Source organism: Panthera onca, chromosome B4 (assembly GCF_046562875.1).
Source record: "Panthera onca isolate mPanOnc1 chromosome B4, mPanOnc1 haplotype 2, whole genome shotgun sequence".
NCBI classification, from domain to species: Eukaryota; Metazoa; Chordata; class Mammalia; order Carnivora; family Felidae; genus Panthera; species Panthera onca.
Window position 1 is genome coordinate 123214847 of NC_138345.1, and position 18893 is coordinate 123233739.

Consider the following 18893-nt stretch of genomic DNA (forward strand, 5'->3'; position numbering starts at 1 on the left):
AGTGGACCATTGGGAATCAGCCACCTGACCCTCCGTTCTGGTCCAAGTATGCCTGTGGTTGATCGCAACCATCTTCTTTATATTTGCTCTTCAGGACTTCAGTGACCGTGGCTTTCTTTCAGTGTGACAACAAATAGCACTCAATTCAGTTTAGAATGTTAGTGACTGAATTAGATGAACCGCAGATAATCCATTCATGAGCTTAGGCATCAGGTATCAGAATGGTGGCCTACTCTAACAGGCAGAGTAGAGTGAGATTACCTGGCATCTAATACTAGTTCATACTAATTGATTGACCCTGACTAAATCACTCGATCCCTTTATGCCTCCATTTTCACATCTATCAAATCGAAATACTACTCTTTGCCAAGTCTATTTTCAAGCTTGTAATATGGGGTTTTTTTTCAGTTTTATTTATTTATTTTGAGAGACAGAGAGAGAGAGAGCAGAGGAGGGGCAGAGAGAGAAGGGGAGAGAAAATCCCAAGCAGGTTCCTCGCTGTCAGCACAGAGCCTGATGCGGGGCTCAAACTCATGAACTGTGAGATCATGGCCTGAGCTGAAACCAAGAGTCAGACGCTTGACCGACTGAGCCACCCAGGCACCCCACAAACTCGTGATAAGGTTTAAGTGACATAATACGGGCAAAAGTATGGTGGAAGGTATAATGCGGAGTGAAATGTGGCTTACTCACCCCTGTGTCCTCAGCCCAGCAATAGTGTCTGACATTCCACAAGTGTTTATTGAACAAATGAATAGGTAAGTGAAATTTACAGTGTGACAGCAATCAAGACAAAAATCATCCTGTTAGATATGACTCATGCCTACACAATCAAAGTAAAGATGGGTCTTTGGGATAGCTATCTATATAAATCAGGCCAAAAATATATTATTCAGACTTTCACTTGAAGACTTTTTAAACAGAAGTTATTTCAAAACATGATAAAAAATTATAGATTACTCTCAGCTTAACTTATTAACTCCTTTGATCTATAAAAACACAAGATATTCTTACCCAAGGCAGGAAAGGAAGAAGACAAACCAAAAAAGAATCAATTATTGCTTAGCAGATCAGTACAAGAAAGAGATTTTTTTTTAATGAAGACAAATGTGAATTCCTTTTTAATAATTTCTATATTGGGATAAAGATAGCTGTTGAATTGTTTCAATGTTACAATAAGATATAAAGGAGAGAAGGAAGTATTTTGTACTCTGGCCAAGATGTTTTAAGTGTGAAAAATTCTTCCCAGTGAGTACACATACACACACACACACACACACACACACACACACACACATGTCCAGGTGAATGTAACCCCAAACTATTTGTTTAATAAAATTGAATTCCATTGAAAATGCTTACTCCGCATGAAAACCACATGCTCAGGCAGAAACATCCAGTTCTCCTACTGGGACACTACCTTTAATGGTAAAACGGGAATTTAATACTGTGAACTGAGATTCTGAAAGCCCGTTTTATTTGTCCTGCTTGCTCCATGTTGGCCAGCATCTAAGTTTTATCAAGGACCACGTTAGGCAGAGAGGACTTCAGGTAGGAGTGGGAGGCATCTCCAAAGAATCTCCACTGATTTCTGCTCCTGGAGGTTTTCAGGGACATACAATTATTTTCCCTTTCCTAAATGTTTACTTCCCAGAGTGAAAACTTAGAAAGGGGAAAATTGTAGGAGCTTGTGGATTTGTTGAACTATGTGAAGCAATGGTTATAATTTTCTAGATTGATGCTCAAGAAAGATCAAAACCTAGCCGCTATTCTGCGAGATTGTTCTTCTTCCATCTGGCAAAAATGGCTGAGAGAATGAAACATAAATTCTAACCAGAAAATCAACCTTAGATCCCAATTTCTGCCCTTTTTTCCCCAGCAAAGCAGAAGAGACAATTGACCGCCATGTAAACGGCTAGGTTTGTCCTACTTCGGAAGCATAAACTTGGGGCACCTGGGTGGCTCAATCGGTTAAGCGTCTGACTTGATTTTGGCTCAGGTCATGCTCTCTCGGTTCGTGGGATCGAGCCCTACACTGGACTCTGCGCTGAGAGTGGTGCCTGCTTGGGATTCTCTCTCTCACCACCCCCCCTCAGTAAATAAATAAACAAACATTAAAAACAGAACAAAAGAAACGTAAAACTCTTGCCCTGTTGGCCACCTCATGAGGTCCATAAGAACGTTGTTCAAGATTCAAGAACCAAAGCTTGTCATATGAATACCTCAGCATCAACCTCTGGCTCCACACTACCTGTGTTCAAGGCCCTGTTCCACCACTTGCTAACCTTGTGACCTCAGACAAGTTATTCAACTTCTGTCTGCCTCAGTCTTCTCATCTGCAGAATGGGGATGGAGATAAGGTAATAATAATACCTGTGTCATAGGCTTGTGGGGAAGATCAAATAAATTAAGTGAGCTAATATTTTTTAAATGCCTGGCACATGTAAAAGCTGTGTTTGGGTCTGTGATGAGGAGGAGGACAATGCAGGTGACAATGACAGTGATGGTGAAGGTGTCCCTTCTTGGCATGCTACTCAAAGCAGACATGAAATACTTTATTACCAAGGACTGAAATCTTCGTAGCTGGCATGCTGTAGAGAAAGGAGCAGTTAAACACGAACAACCCAGCGTCCTGGAGCCACAGAGGACACTCAACAGTGTCACCCAGCAAGTGTCTCAGCACCTCTTCTGCCTTTCCCAAAGAGGAGACCATCCCCTCCCGAGTTACCACACTAAGAACAGACACCAGAGGAGAGGTGTGCTAACCCAGGAGGACCAAGGTGGAAGCCAGGAGAAGGCAGAAGGGCAGCCCTGGGTAGAGGAAAGCCAGTCCCACATCTTAAGTAAGTGACAGCAACACAATAGGGGATATTGGAGGGAGCAAACTGCCTGAAAAATGTTACTGATTAAAAACCCTTGTCTCAGGGGTGCCTGAGTGGCTCAGTCAGTTGAGCATCCAACTTTTGATTTGGGCTTAGGTCACGATCTTGTGGTCTATGAGTTCGAGCCCTGCATCAGGCTCTGGGCTGACAGAGGGGGCCTGCTTGAGATTCTCTCTTTCTGTCCCTCTCCCTCTCTCTCTCCCTCCTTCAAAAAAAAAAAAAAAAAGCCCTCACCTCAAAACAATTTTGAATGGTTAGAGACAGAGATTACAACAGTCTGCAAAAAAATGAATGTGGGTGGCCATCAAGAAAGTGACATTCCACTGGGGTCCCTGGGTGGCTCAGTTGGTCAAGCGACCGACTTCAGCTCAGGTCATGATCTCACAGTTCATGGGTTTGAGCCCTACGTCAGGCTCTGTGCTGACAGCTCAGAGCCTGGAGCCTGCTTCAGATTCTGTGTGTGTGTCTCTCTCTATGCCCCTCTCCACCCCCAAAAATAAATACACCTTTAAAAAAATGAAAGTGACATTCCACTAAGGGAGGACACACAGCTCAGCAAAAATGGGGCAACTCAGGACAGGAAATCCAGACCCAACTTGCAGCTACACTGAGATAAGGGTAGAGGTTTGTGTAGCTGCTGTCTATGACATTGGCCCATTTTAATAATATGATGATAATAATAATGATGAAGAGTGATTGAGCACCCACTATGTGCTAGGCACCATTCAGAGCACGTTGCATGTTGATTGCAGGGACAGGTGACGGTAGGGGTTTGAAACAACTTGAAGAACGTCTCTTCATAGCCATCAAATGAGCTCAACAGAAATAAAATTAATTAACAAAACGATTTGAACAATTTCTAAACAAAGCCATGAAAGTTATATGTATTTTTTTAAGGCAAACTGATTAGTGATGTATATGAACAGGTCCTAGACTATGGAGTCTCCATGGCCACTGGCAGGCTGACCTCTACTTCCCAGCAACTTCTAAAATAGAATATTTGACCTCCTAAAATCTAGGACAGTTTCTCTCTAAGAGTGATCCATAAAACACTGGATCTGGAAGTTTCGTTTGCAAGGGAGGGTCTTTAAAAATTGGAAAATACTGCTTTAAGCAAAGTTGAACTATTTTCGGTTGGTTTTGTTACATTATGCTTTACCGCAGGACTTCTCAGAACCTCTAATGGGCTAATGAGCATGGTTAATCCATAAGAAAGGGCCATCAAGGGCAGGGTTTTCCAAATTATTTGATGAGTGAATCCTCCCCTGGGTCTCCTGCAGCATCTCCCGGAACTATTTTAGGAAATGCAAGTGTGAGTTCATTTTATCATTTCCCCAGGTATCTAGCCCATTCCAAGCCCCAGATATTTAGTCATGTCCTTCAGAGAGAAAAGAATCAGAAAGAAGTCTCCAATGTCTTTCCCTGGTGGAAGGAAAGGTTAAGGCAACACACCCGTGCGACAGATAAGCCTCCAGATCTCATTGGCTTCACACAATAGTTGCTCATTTTTCCTCAAGCAACAGTCCCATGCAGGCAGAATCACCCAGGAAGCCTTGAAAACCACTAGTTCTGTGCCCCGCACCCAGAAGTGCTGATTTGATTGTTCTGGATGAGGGCTGGACATTGGGGGATTCCTTCTAAACTCCTCCAGGACCCTAAACCAGGATTGAGACGCACTGAACCAAGGGATGGTAAGAACTTCCTCATCTGGCATCTTCCGGTCAGACCACTGGGTTAGCCTCTGAAGGGCCTGTCTGTATTGGAAGTTTCTTACATTATTGAGCCATATAATATAATGTTATTTCCAAAACTCAAAGAGAGAAGGACTGCAGAGAGAGAAGAATTATTTAACCAAAACTAGTGTCTATAACTGCATGAGTCTCTCAGTTAACTCAGTGTCATGAAACACAGCCTCATATGCCTGACTTGTGGATAAGCCCAGACTTTATCCTTTCTGGTTCTGGGCCTGACATTTTTCCATCATGTCAATGAGACTGGAACACCACCTCTTAGCTATTTATGCATTAAATAATCATTGTTTCAGGCAGTAGAGGGGAGTGGTTCATAGTACTGACCCTGGGGCCACACAGTTTGAAAACTGGATGCCCACCTACTAGCTGTGTGACCTTAGAAAAGTTGCCTAACCTCTTTGCCTCAGTTTCCTTCTCTGTAAAATGGGGAAAATAACTATTTCACTAAGAGTTGTGAGGATGAAACAAGGTAATCCATGGAGAAGTCTAGAATAGTGACTAGCATACAGAATGTTTTCAACAAATGTTGACTGTTGCTATTTGTTTTTATTATTTTCAAATGCAGGTCTCTGCTCCAGGCTCTTAGAGATACCGAGAAGATGAAGGCCTCTCTCTGTCCTCAAGGAATTCACAATTGGGCCTGGGAGACAGATATACAGACAGATGGATTGTGACAGATGTGACTGGGCTTTCCTAGTATTACATGCAAAATGCTGGGAGGGTTTCCCAGGTGGTATTGGAGGGGCAGGACAGGAAGCCTTCCCCAAAGAGGTGGCATTTGACCTAGACCTTGAACGGTAAGATGAGACCTATACACTCAGTCATAGGTCAGTTAGGACGTGACATGGAAGAGAGGAAGGGAAGATCGAAATGCCCCCTGTTGGCAACTACAAAGAGACATGTTTTTGCAACAGAGTCTGGCAGCCGTGCCAAAGTGACGGCCACCACCCTCTCCCAAGTCAAAACCCTGAACTCCTGCAGCATTCCCCCTGTGGGATCGTTCCTGTTTATGGGGACTCCCACAAATACTGCTTGGCACCAAGATTGGGACTTTGCATTCGGAGAGAGGGGCCTGCAGTTTTCCATGGTGTGGCTGGATACGTGTCCGTGGGGCTGTGGGTCCAGGAGCAGCCAGGACCAGAAGCGGGATGGGCAGAGCCCTGGGAGGTGGGAGCTCGTTCTTGGGAGTTGCACGAGGCACAAAAATTCCAGAGCATGTCTCCGCCTCAGCCCCTTCAGGATATCCTGTCATTCAACCAAGACATATATAGAGTCGAGAGTGGCCAATTTCACCACGACCCCTGAATTGGCCATTTTTCCTGTCTCGAGGCAGTTCTCACATATCATCTGCTTCAATCCAGGAAAAAGAGGGGGAAGGATTTGAAAGCAAACACTGAAATGAAAGAGAATTCGCTAGGAGTTCATCAGACTAGGTTAGAATAGCTGAATAGTTCCGACAGGTGCCTGGAGCCAGAAGGAGCAAATATTTTCTCACTATGCTACAAAAGTTCATGCTTTTTCTTCTTGGATTGGTGGTACAAAATTTCTGCTCCCCGCCTGAAACTACAGAGCAGGTAAGATGAGACTCGCATTTTTGTTGTTGTTGTTGTTATGTTCATGGTATGTTAAAAACCTTTCTGCTTTCCTCTGTTGTGATGGGTAAAGGGTACTCTCTGGACTTCATAAAATAAAGAGAAAGGCTGCAGTGAATAGGATCCTAATGGTCGTGAACCATCTTTCCAAAGGTGAGCTCACCCAGTTGGTTCTATTCCTATGCCAAACCCCGTTGTTAGGAACTCTGTCGCTCGTGCTAAGGTTCCTCTTTCCATTGCAGATGTTGGTATCCCCCTGGGGCAGGGGGGTTTCTTTTGTGTTAATAATTCACTGTGAATACCTCCCATTGCATCATTTTGAATATAGAAAATAACCACGGCTGAAGACAGATGAGCAGACAGATGTTCTAGGGAATTGTAGGTGATGTCTGGTTGAGAAACAGTGTTACAGAATGCATCGGGAACTCATCCCTTCTAGCTTCCACAGAGTTGTAGTAGAAGTACCCAAAGGGGTGTCTGGGTGGCTCAGTTGGTTAAGTGTTCAACTTCGGCTCAGGTCATGATGTCACAGTTTGTGGGTTGGAGCTCCATACCGAGCTCTATGCTGACAGCTCAGAGCCTGGAGCCTGCTTCGGATTCTGTGTCTCCCTCTCCCCTGCTCACACTTTGTGTCTCTCTCTAAAAAATAAATAAAACATGAAAAAAGAAAAAGAGGGGTGCCTGGGTGGCTCAGTCGGTTAAGCTCCCAACTTCAGCTCGGGTCATGATCTCACGGTTTGTGGATTCGAGCCCCGTGTCAGGCTCTGTACTGACAGCTCAAGAGCCTGGAACCTGCTTTGGATTCTGTGATTCCCTGTCTCTCTGCCCTGCCCCTGCTCACGCTCTTGCTCTCTCTCTCTCTCTCAAAAATAAACATTAAAAAAATTTTAAAAAAATAAAGAAAGAACGAAAAAGAAGTACCCAGGGTGGTAGGGTCAGCATCTCTCGTGAAACCCACCAGAACACCAACATCTCAAGCAGGCTCACGTGAGCTGTCTTTTTTTTTTTTTTAACAACACTTATTTATTTTTGAGAGAGAGAGAGAGCATGAACAGGGGAGGGTCAGAGAAAGAGGGAGACACAGAATCTGAAACAGGCTCCAGGCTCTGAGCGGTCAGCACAGAGCCCGACGTGGGGCTCGAACCCACAGACCGCGAGATCATGACCTGGGCCGAAGTCGGATGCTTAACCGACTGAGCCACCCAGGCGCCCCTCACATGAGCTGTCTTAATAGAGCAAGTTGGGTATCAGATGTGCAGCTAGGTCAGCCGAAACGAGGGGTAGGAACAAGGCAATCTGAGTGATTTATTTAAAATGCATTTCCCCAGGCATGATTTCTATTCATCATAAAACTTAAACATGATTCTGCATCTGAGCCAGGCAAATATTTATCCCTACAGACTCGACGCCAGTTGGATGTCCTCTGATAATGCTTTTCATGAAAATGCTGGAAGCTAGCATAACGGTTTCATGCTCCAGCTTAGAGGTTTGAGAGTGGTGAGTTTGAACCGTGGCTCTGATATTGTTTGTTTATCAACTATGTCTGAGGACCAGTCACTGGGCTCCACAGCCTACTAGTGGTCCAAGCCTGAGCAGGTTAATTCATCTCTCTGAACTGCAGTTCCTCCCCTGACAGTGCTCCACAAACAGCCAGAATCGTCATCTTCATTGTCATCATCACCATCAGCAGCATCGAGTGCTTGCTTAAGTGCAGAAATCAGGCCTTGACCAGGGTTTAAAGCTGAGTTTGCTTTTCAGAGGAGACTGTATAAGAGACCAAATAAGCCATTCCATTTGAAAAGGACAACTTGAAAGTCAAGAGATTTCTTGAAAAGCAAGTATTAAACCTGACCTTTTGAGAAAGAAAAGAAAAAGTAATGTCCTTCCATCCGCTTATCTAAGTGGGAAAACCTAATACAAAGAAAAGCCGGTTTTAACAGATGTAGAGGCTTCATGACCATTAAAGGGAGTTGATTCAAACTCTAGCTAAGGGTGGCTTTTACTATTATTCCATAAAGAATATTCCAGGGCTATTTTGGTTCATAATGATCATCAAATGAAAGCTGCCCATAAAAACAGATTTTATTTTTCTATGTGCCGTTGTATAGCATGCAGGGAAGAGGAATAAGCTAATCAAGGAATCAAAAGACCTAGGAATGCAAGCTGGTGCAGCCACTCTGGAAAACAGTATGGAGGTTCCTCAAAAAACTAAAAATAGAACTACTCTACGACCCAGCAATTGCACTACTAGGCATTTATCCACGGGATACGGGTGTGCTGTTTCAAAGGGACACATGCATCCCCATGTTCATAGCAGCACTATCAAAAATAGCCAAAGTATGGAAAGAGCCCAAATGTCCATAGATGGATGAATGGATAAAGAACATGTGGTACATATATACAATGGAGTAATACTCGTCAATCAAAAAGAATGAAATCTTGCCATTTGCAACTACGTGGATAGAACTGGAGGGTATTATGCTAAGTGAAATTAGTCTGTCAGAGAAAGACAAAAATCATATGACTTCACTCATATGAGGACTTTAAGAGACAAAACAGATGAACATAAGGGAAGGGAAACAAAAATAATATAAAAACAGGGAGGGGGACAAAACAGAAGAGACTCATAAATATGGAGAACAAACAGAGGGTTACTGGAGGGGGTGTGGGAGGGGGGATGGGCTAAATGGGTAAGGGGCACTAAGGAATCTACTACTCCTGAAATCATTGTTTCACTATATGCTAACTAATTTGGATGTAAGTTTTAAAAAATAAAAAATTAAATAAAAAAAAAAAAGGAATCAAAAGACCAAAAGCTTACAGTGTGGCCTTGGCAAGTCACAGAACCTCCCCTCACCTCAGTTTTCTCCCCCCTAGAATGGGGATGATGATACCTCCCTGTTTATCTTCAGCATAGTCAAGATCAAATTAGATGATGCTCTTGGAAGTACTTATAACCATAAATTTCTCTGTAAAAATAAGACTTCTTCTTATTCAGCCTTTATATATTTCAGTAAACTTAGAAGTAGTTATGACATTCTCACCACCCCTACCTAGTGCTGGCCTGTGTGCTATTTGTGGATGAGAGTAAGTAAGAAGTAAGAGACAGGGTCCCCTCCCACAGGGGTTTTTAAATGGAAAACAAAGACAACAAAATGTGTTCCACTGGCCAACCACATGAAGAGAAGAAGTTGAGAAAAGGAAGAGAGATGGGGGTGGTTTTGTGGAAATAGTGTCTTAAGCAGGGGCTTGAAAGATGAAGTTTGGGGAGCCAAGAGGAGGAGGAAGCACATTTCTATCCAAAGAGACAGTAAGCAAAACACAGAGGTGGGGACAGAGAAGCGTTACGGGAACTAGCATTTACTGCCTAAAATATTCCAGATACTGGGCCAGGCAATTTGCACATAACATTTAAAGGTCTCCGTAACCTGGAGAGTGATTATTTGCACTTCCCCATCACAGAGGATGGCAAAGGGTGAAGAATTCGTTCAAGACTGTACACTTAGCAAGATACAGAGCTTGATTCCAATCTTGGGTTTTTTGACTCCCACATTTTGTCTCTCTTCATTGTATGAAACTGCTTCTTCTTAAACTTGATGGGAAATGAAGGAGATTAGAGAGAGGGGACCAAATCTATTTGGGAGAACCACCACCAACATCTTGGACAATGAGAGATCCTGAAGACAGGGCCAACATGGGTCTGCATCATTCATACTAGCAGTTGATTCGCTACTGCTTAATGTTGCTAAGTGACTGTTTCTAGTGGGTCTGTTGTATTTCCTACAACGCATTCAATCAACAAATATTTTACTAAGCACTACTATGTACCAGGCACTGTTCTATGTGCTTGGGAAATATTCAAGGACCAAACAGAAAAAGATCACTGCCTGTTGGAGCCCATAGTCTAGCTGAATTCTAATCAAAATGTTGCAAACACCTTTGGAGCAGGAACTATATGCTTCGTAGCATTTAGCACCCAGACTAGACTATTGCTGTAGAATCAATGCTGAAAGAATATTCTTGAGACCTGTTGATCTATGACCAATTGACCCTAAATAACCACTTTAAAATTTTTCCCATTTGGAAAGTGTACTCTATATTTCAGGATTCCCAATTGGGTAAGTGTATGTAATGAAGTTACCTTGCTTTATTGGATTCCGCACTTTAGATCAAGGACAGCAAACAGGTGGTACAAGCAGCCTCGTTCATCACCTACAGCCATGGCAGACATTGCTTGTTGATCCCAACACTCTTTCTACATAAGGTTGAAAGCAACCAGCCAGTCATTACCAATCAACCTGTTGCCATCCCTGTCATTCCACGGACATGAATCCAATGGGGAAGATTGGCCAACCAAGGTTCTGCTAATGGGACTTGATTTTTTTTTATGTCTTCACAGGCAAAAAGGTGTGATAAGACATCTCTGCTTACAATTAGGACTGAGTGCCGATCCTGCTTGCTCAACTTAGAAATTAATTGCCCAGATGGTTACACAAAGGTTACCAATGGCTCCGTAGGGGTTCGAGATTGCAGGTACTCATGAGAAAATAAATGTACTCAAGTCTTGAAATTTAAGGGATTGTGAATCTAATGGAAACTTCCCATCTCAAACACTACAAAGCATTTCTGTGATTTTCCCTTACTTTAGGATTACATTCAATCCAAACTCACAATTTACAACCTTGCATCTAAAAAATATATTTTTGATTCACATTTCCATACAAAATTGACTATATTGCATTGCACACAAACATTTTCCCCTCATCGTGCCCTTCTTTATTTTAAAAATCTGGGTTTTGTTTCATTTGGAAAGTTTCTAGTCAGAACATGGACTGAAAAGCCATGGATCCGGCAGTCATCTTATTAGCCAGCTATGGATCCTGATACTAATTAGAACCTAACGAGAGAAGACAAAGGAGTTACAGCTTCATACATTTTCTGTGAGCATTGCATTGCTGAAATCCTCTAATGATTCAAAACTCTCATAATTCAAGGCTAATCCTTGCAAAGGAAGACGAGCAGTTTCACTTACTGGCTAATGCAAGCAGCCACACAGCTCAAGTGTCAACACAATGTTCAGTATACTAAGTCTACTGATTTAGACATTAGACATCTCTCAATGAGCTCATTCCTAATTCAGGGATGAAGGATCAGTACTATTTCTTATTTTGTATAAAATGGAAACTTAATACTGTTATATTACGCTATTTTAAATTCATGTTCACTTAATATGACCACGATATATTCTATGACCAAAATCATCAATTTTAATAAAAGCTTTCTGGGGCACCTGGGTGGCTCAGTTGATTGAGCATCCAACTCCTGATTCGGCTCAGGTCATGATTACAGAGTCATGAGATCGAGCCCTGGGTTGGGCTCCACACTGAGCATGGCACCTGCTTAGATTCTCTCTCTCTGTCTCCCTCTACCTCTCTCCCCTGCTCTCCCTCTCGCTGTCTCTCTCAAAGTAAAAATTTTAAAAAAAGCTTCCCAAGACTAACTGACCTAGAATTAGCAAGCATACGCAACAGGTGACCATTCAGGTACCAAAATGGTCACACATTTTGACCAGATTCTCTTAGGAAGTATATAAAGATTTAGGATTCGAGGTTAAAATTATACGATGGCTTTATTGAAGAACTCTTTGTATTGGCAACTTTTTTTCATGGCCCAGGTGGGCACTTGGTTATGTCCTCCCCACCCTACCATCCCCCCTCCAACACACACACACACACACACACACACACACAGGATAAGATTATTATACTCGTGCTCTCTGTTGCAGAATTGAAGACTTTGATCGGTCATTCATTTATGCTGAAATGAACCCAAGATTGGCCCCTGAGGGGATGTTTCATTCTGCCCTTGGCTCTTCCTCTTCCCATCTTTGCGAAGAGATGCCCCTGCCATCTCTTCTCAAGCTTCCAGAGGAATTGTCAACTCTGTCTCCATCTTGACGGCCCATAAAGCCAGTAACTCAGGGACTAGATTAGAAGTACAACCTTAAACTCACCTGCACACTATTCTTAATAGCCCAGTTGAAAGAAATGATATTCCTGAAGAATCGTCTCTAGATACACTAAAGTCAAATCCTGGAATAAGCCATCCATGCAGAGATTCCATCAAAATAGACAATGGTGGTTAGCCTCCATAGAATTGCTATTCCAGATCTGTACCTCAGATGGTATAAAAACTGTTCTAAGAAATTCATCATTACATCTCCCTTGAGGATATTGTGACATATATTGCCCACTACACTACACCACCTCTCACAGAAATGTTTACATATAGAGTCCCTGCAAAAGACATTCTCATCCTAGGCAGTTTGATCCAGAGATCCTGTGCATCCCAGAACCTACGATCTTTTCCTTCTTGTATTAGCTGCGACAAGTGTGACGTCCACCGGTAACATGTACCCAGAGCCTAACACTATTTCCTTTATCTACCAGCCCCACTTCTGACATCATTTCACCTTTATTTTCGTTGTGCTCTGATATTTCACCTTTATTTTCATTGTCATCCATTTTATACAATTAAAGGTAAATCATGATTAAGTTTTATTCTCCCTAGACAGCAAAATTCTGTTCAATCTATGTTTTTTAACATATAGGCAAGTGTAAAGAAAGACCTAAATAAAAATATAGGAAAATCCCACTGCCCAGAGTTAACTGAATTGCTCTGATCATGGGTTTATGTCTTCTCCTTCCTCTCTAAGGTACACCTTTGAAATCAGGAAGTATTCGCTGTCTCTCCCTGGATGCCGCCATATCTGTAGGAAGGACTATGTCCAACTTCAGTGCTGTCCAGGCCATTGGGGCCCAGACTGCATGGGTAAGTGGCACAGCACTTTTCTTGGACTTTGATACTTGATTTTCAATGTCCCATTTCACAGAAAATTGAAAGGAAGGAAGTCTGATAAAAGGAGAGTGTCAGCACCTTTTTTAGAAAATTCCATCTCAGTCTATATGTAGAAAATCTTTCTTGCCCTGTCAGCTTTTACAAAGAAATCTGCTTTCCTCCAGTTAGAGATCTCTCTTTAAGAGAATTCCCTTACAAGTCAGAAAAAGGGACAATTGAAAGGATATCCATTTTTATAAAAAAGATAACTGATCATAGAGAGGATGTAAGAATTCTGGGCTACTATAACCCCAAGTACAATTTTCTTTAAGGTGAGATTTTATTATAGCATCTCAAAGAATGTAGTTATTGTTTGACAACAGAAATAATAGTTAAATCTACTAAAACTTTAATCTTAATATGGACTCAAACTCTATAAGGACCAGTTCCACTGTAAGAAAAACTACTAGCCAAATCTGAGCCAATGGTATAGTTAGACTCCTGTGGTCAAGCATAACATTTGTGAGCTAAAATTGAACTTCTATCATGATTAAGGATGTTAACACTCAAGTAGTAACTAGGTCCTTGCTAGGATAGGCAAATTATGAAAAATCTCTTTTTTTTCCCTTGGATAGTAAAAAATCAGGCATTTTAATTCATGCATTTACCATTTTTCCCCATTTTTCAGCGTAATGAAACATCTCCTTAAGAATCCACTTAAGGAGAGGGGCGCCAAGAAGGCTCAGTCGGTTAAGCGTCTGACTCTTGGTTTCAGCTCAGGTCATGATCTCATCGTTTGTGAGTTTGAGCCCTGCATCAGGCTCTCTGCTGACAGCATGGAGCCTGCTTGGGATTCTCTCTCTCTTTCTCTCTCTGTCTTTTCCCTGCTCACATTCTCTCTCTCTCTCTTTCTCTCTCTCAAAATAAATAAACTTTAAAAAAAAGAATCCATTTAAGGAGAGAGATTAGTTCTCTTTTGCTTTTCTTTTTTTCTGACTAAAATAATACAAGCAAATTGCACACAGCTTGCAAAGTTTAGAAAGGTATAGAGAAAGAACAAAATAGCAAAATAGAAACTTCTTTCTGTCACATATAGGAAACCCTAAACGGTTTAGCTCATTTCCCTGGTCTTTTTTTCCCCCATGTGGCTTCTAAACAGTCAAGGCTTCTTGTCTGATGTTGACACTGCTTTTTTTTTTTTTTTTAAGTTCATTTAGTTATCTTGAGAGAGAGCAAGCGAGCAGGGCGGGAGCGGGGGGAGCAGAGAAAGAGGGAGAGAGAGAGAATCCTAAGCAGGCTCTGCACCGTCAGTATGAGGAACCTGATGTGGGGCTGGAACTCACGAACCGTAAGATCATGACCTGAGCTGAAATCAAGAGCCAGATACTTAACCAACTGAGCCACCCAGGTTCCCCTTACACTGTTGTTGTTGTTTAAACTAATGATAAAATGAATAATAACTTCCATTTATTCAACCTTTCTGACATTAAGCACCAGAGAGGTATCAGCCTGTATTACCTCCTTTAATTCTTAAAACACATCTTTGAGTTAGACATTTTTATCTCCGTTTCGCCTGTGAGGAATCAGAGATTTAAAGATGATATCTTACCAATTTCTTTTGGCCTGATCAATGATAAAGCAAGTTCAAGTTCAGGGCTGCCTGTCACCAAAGCCTGCTGTCTTTCTACTCTGCCCCATTGCTGGAACAGAGCTTATTAAAAAAGAAAGAAAGGAAAGGGAGATCCTCCAAATGTGTTTCTAACTTCCCTCTTGATTGGTAGGTCCCTTTAGCCCTCCCAGTCAATGACTGGGTTATGCTCCTTATCCTGGAAAGGTCAAGGTTGGGGTTCAGGAAATCCTGGCCTTCTCTCTATTGACTGTTCTGTCGGGTTCACACCAGCATGGGGGCACTGCGTGATCGTGTGTTACAACAGAATCAAGTGATTAACCCACCCTTCCAGATTTCAAGACCTTTTTTAGCTCCAGATGTGATCACGCTCACATTCAGTTCTTAGAGACATCCTGATATGATACAAAAACTTTTAGGTCGGTTTTTCTCTTTCTAACCCACAAAAACTAATCTGATGCTGTTATTGAACAGACCCCCTGTAGACAAGGCTTTGCCCAGGATACAGCAACCAAAGTCAGCATGTGCAACAGAAGGAATGGCATGTGCAACAGAACAGAACAGAAAGAATGTCCCCCACAGCCAGGGGGACAAAAAGACACTAGTCCTGCTCCCACGTTTTGGCTTGAATCCAGTTCTGTCACTGGGCGAGTTAATTGCTGCCATGCCAAATGGGGGTACAAAGTCCTACTCTACAAACCTGTAGTAATATTAAAATATTAATGTAGATGAGAGTGCTTGACAGAGGGACACAAAGAAGGCACTTTAATAATGTTTTATAAATAAATGAATGAGTAACAGTCAAAACAGACTGTTACTGAAATGAAAGCCAAATAAAGTGGCATTCTTTCTTTGAGCCCTTCTTAAACAGCAGGTAACTCCTAAACGTGAGCAGGCAAACGGGATCCAAAATCTTCAGTGGGCTTCATGCCGTCACAATGTGCCAGGCGCGAATGGGGCAAGGCTCCTGTCTGCCATTGAGTGTGCGCGGTTCCTCGAGGGGTCACACATTTCCTTCTGCTGCGTCTTGAGGCCCGAGAAGCAAAGTATGTGAAAAGCAGGGACTGGACAGATGGTCATTCTTCTATCCTCTTGTGGGAGCAAAAGGACACTTCCCTTTATCTGCATCTTCCAAACATACCAAATGTCTCCAAAGGCTTCCTTCCTTTAGTTCAGGAAAGAGATAAATGTTCTACTTGGCTGTATATTTCACCTCTCACATTCTGTGGTGATGACAAGTGAGATCTTGCCTATCGCTCGACATTTCCGCAAGGATAAGGCCATTTCAGAGCTGCTGACGTGTGCCCATACATCTTTTTTGAGGAAGCCCAAGCCCTGGAATGGCCTTCTTTCCAAGGCAATCATGGCATCCAGTTCCTTTTCAAAGCATGAACAAATACACTCACTCTGGATACCTCTGGGTTACTTCTAAAACTGTTTTAAGAGTGCCTTATTCCAACTAGAAAATAACACTTGTTTCAATTCTGAAAAATCAGAAAACACAAAAAAGCACAATGAGAAAAAATTACTCATCGTCTGCTGAAATTAAGAATAAGGCATGAATTCTCACTTGGGGGGGGAAAAAGATATGTCATCCTGACATAAGGAAGTTGTTTCTACCCAGATTTAACTTGCTTCTCCCTCATTAAAACTTGTACTGCTCTATCAGATCAGCACATAGAAGTCTTTATTCTATAGCACAAAAACATATTTTTAATGTTGAAACAATCACATTTCAACAACCAATATCCTACTTGAGAGGAAATAGATTTTTTTTTTTATTGGAACATCCCAGTTCTTTTTATTCCACCATGAACATTAACTGATTTGGGCAACAACTCAAAGTAATGGAAAAAGAATGCAGGCAAAAGGGTTACACAGAAATTGGACTGTGGCCAAAACAACCTGATTACTTCAAAGGGAAATGGCCTTGATTCTTCTTTTTGAGGGCAGCGTCATCAAATTCTGCACATGCATTTTTTCTTCTGCTGTATTATTTGTGTTTCCAGATCTCTTTCTTTCCTGTTCTATGTTTCTTGCCATTCACTGCACAGGTTGTAAATAACGGACTTCTACATATTTGAAACCAGTCTTCTAGGCACACTCCTTTCGGCTTTGAGTAAGAAATAAAGCTGCGTTCACACGAGGAACCTATTTCACATCAGTTTCCCAGGGAGACAATTTCAGCCAGAGCTATAAGTGGTGCATATTCTCTGCCTGAACACTGTGAGCCAAGCTTTTAAACAAAGGTGGTCACGTGACGAAGTAGGCATTTCTGGTGTTCATTGGGAGAGAAAATTACAGGGAGGACTTTGGCCAAGATCTTGCTGCCCAGGAAGTTTATTATCTTCCTTTAAAGAAACAGAACTGCTGATGATTTGCTGACAGCTTATAACAGGTGAGCCTCCTGCGTGAGGAAAGTCCCAACACAAGAGACCACCAGAGTATCTAGTAACCAACAGGAAATGTGATAATGACCTAAAAGAGTTTTATCAGCTATTTGAGCCTCACAGTGCATCAGAAATGTGCTCTTATAGCACATTCTGTAATATCTTTTCAAGTATGGTTGCTGAGAACATCAATGTTATCATCTTTCTTCATAATGGGGACCTGAGGTGGTTGAAACTGATTTGAGAAACAGGAATAAAGTTGACACTTTGGCCTTAACATTTTTATTTAAAAACTGAACAAGTCATTTCATAAATTTTGAACTTAAACCGTTCAGCTAAGGATATAAAGTGCACACCCTTTGTACTCCCACCCTCCGGCTGTCTTTTTCCCAAAGTTCCCTCCAGGGTTGGCCAACTCATAAAAATCAAGCATTTATTGAGCACCAGCTATATGCTGCACATAATCACATATATAATAGATAGGTCTAGTCCCTACCCCCAAGGAGCTCACAGGTTAATATAAGAAAGAGACACAAAAGCAGACGAGGAGAATCAGTCATACCTGAGAGCCCCACAGAGGACCTGGGGATTGGGAGGAGCTTTGCAGTTTTCCCGAAGGCAGTCAGCTGGTAAGTGCAAAGGGCATGTCTCATGGGAGAGACCCAGCTCTAACCCGCTACTCTCCCCTGTTTCCCCAAATGACTGCTGGTTTTGCCAAGTCAACTGCTGGGAAAGCTGCCTGCCTCTCTCTAGCCTTCTCCTAGAAAACTTGCTTCCACCATTAGCCAGATGCCTGTCACTGCCTGGAGTCGATGCCATGACCCCTGGGCTCCCTCTCGTTCTAACCTTTAACTGAGAGGACATGTGGTTTTACAGTAAGATGGCTCACAGACCCCAAAGTCGGATCGGCCTCTGGTCCCAGCATGCCCCATACTCTTGTTCTGGGACCTTGCAAGTTCCTTACTCTCTCTGTAGGGCTATCAGATTCAGTAAACGACAATGGAGGACACCCAGTTAAAATAATTACAGAGAAATAACATACATGCATAGTGTTTGGGACATACTTATTCTAAAAAATTATTCATTGTTTTATCTGCAATTCAAATTTAACTGGCATCCTACATTTTATCTGGTAACCCCTTCCTTCAGCCTTAGTTTTCTCATCTACAAAATGGAAATAATGATGCCAATACGGCTACCTCCAAAGTCGTGCTGAGGATTAGGTGAGCTCACACATACATAGGACTTAGGATGCGCCTGAAAGATGGCAGGTGTTCAGAAGATGCTAGTTACCATGTCTGTCTTTTGTGGTTCTCAGATCACTGGCTGGCCTCTTTATTCCGGCGGATGTGTCTTGGTTAGATTTTTTATTCTAAGGTACTGATCTTGTACGCTCTGGCTTCGTGGTTCAGGACTCGAAATCTTGAGTCAGGCCTGACTGCAATGCCCATTCCAGCACTTACCAATCATGTGATTTGTGGCAAGTTACCTACCTCTCTGGGCCTCAGTTTTCTTATCTATCACCTGAAGATAATGATGATGATAATGATGTCAACAGCATCCATGCCTTCCTCAGTTGTTGTGAGAATGAGACTGTGCATGTAAGGTACTTAGCGACAGTAAATGCTCAATGAATTCTGTCTGTCTGTTGTCAGGCTGATAACTCACAGTGCTGGCAGCCTGGTTGAAGATGTTTCTGTGTATCCCAGTTTTTATGTAGCTTATGGCCCTTAGGTCTATTATTTTTCTTCCCACCATTGTCTGCCCTTCTGTGGACTCTATGGGCCACTCTGATACCTCAGGCCAAACCAAAG

At 42.3% G+C, this 18893-nt stretch overlaps 1 protein-coding gene across 1 annotated transcript in view; it reads left to right on the forward strand.

Annotated features, from left to right (window-relative positions):
* Positions 1-5892: 5892 nt before the first annotated feature.
* STAB2 (stabilin 2) overlaps positions 5893-18893 on the forward strand; it is a 164291-nt gene continuing 151290 nt past the window's right edge. The window contains exons 1-3 of the mRNA XM_060656580.3: positions 5893-6207; positions 10625-10758; positions 12941-13056. Of these exons, the coding sequence (XP_060512563.3) occupies positions 6130-6207; positions 10625-10758; positions 12941-13056 (328 nt within the window). The 5' untranslated portion in view covers positions 5893-6129. The remainder of the gene's footprint in view (positions 6208-10624; positions 10759-12940; positions 13057-18893) is intronic.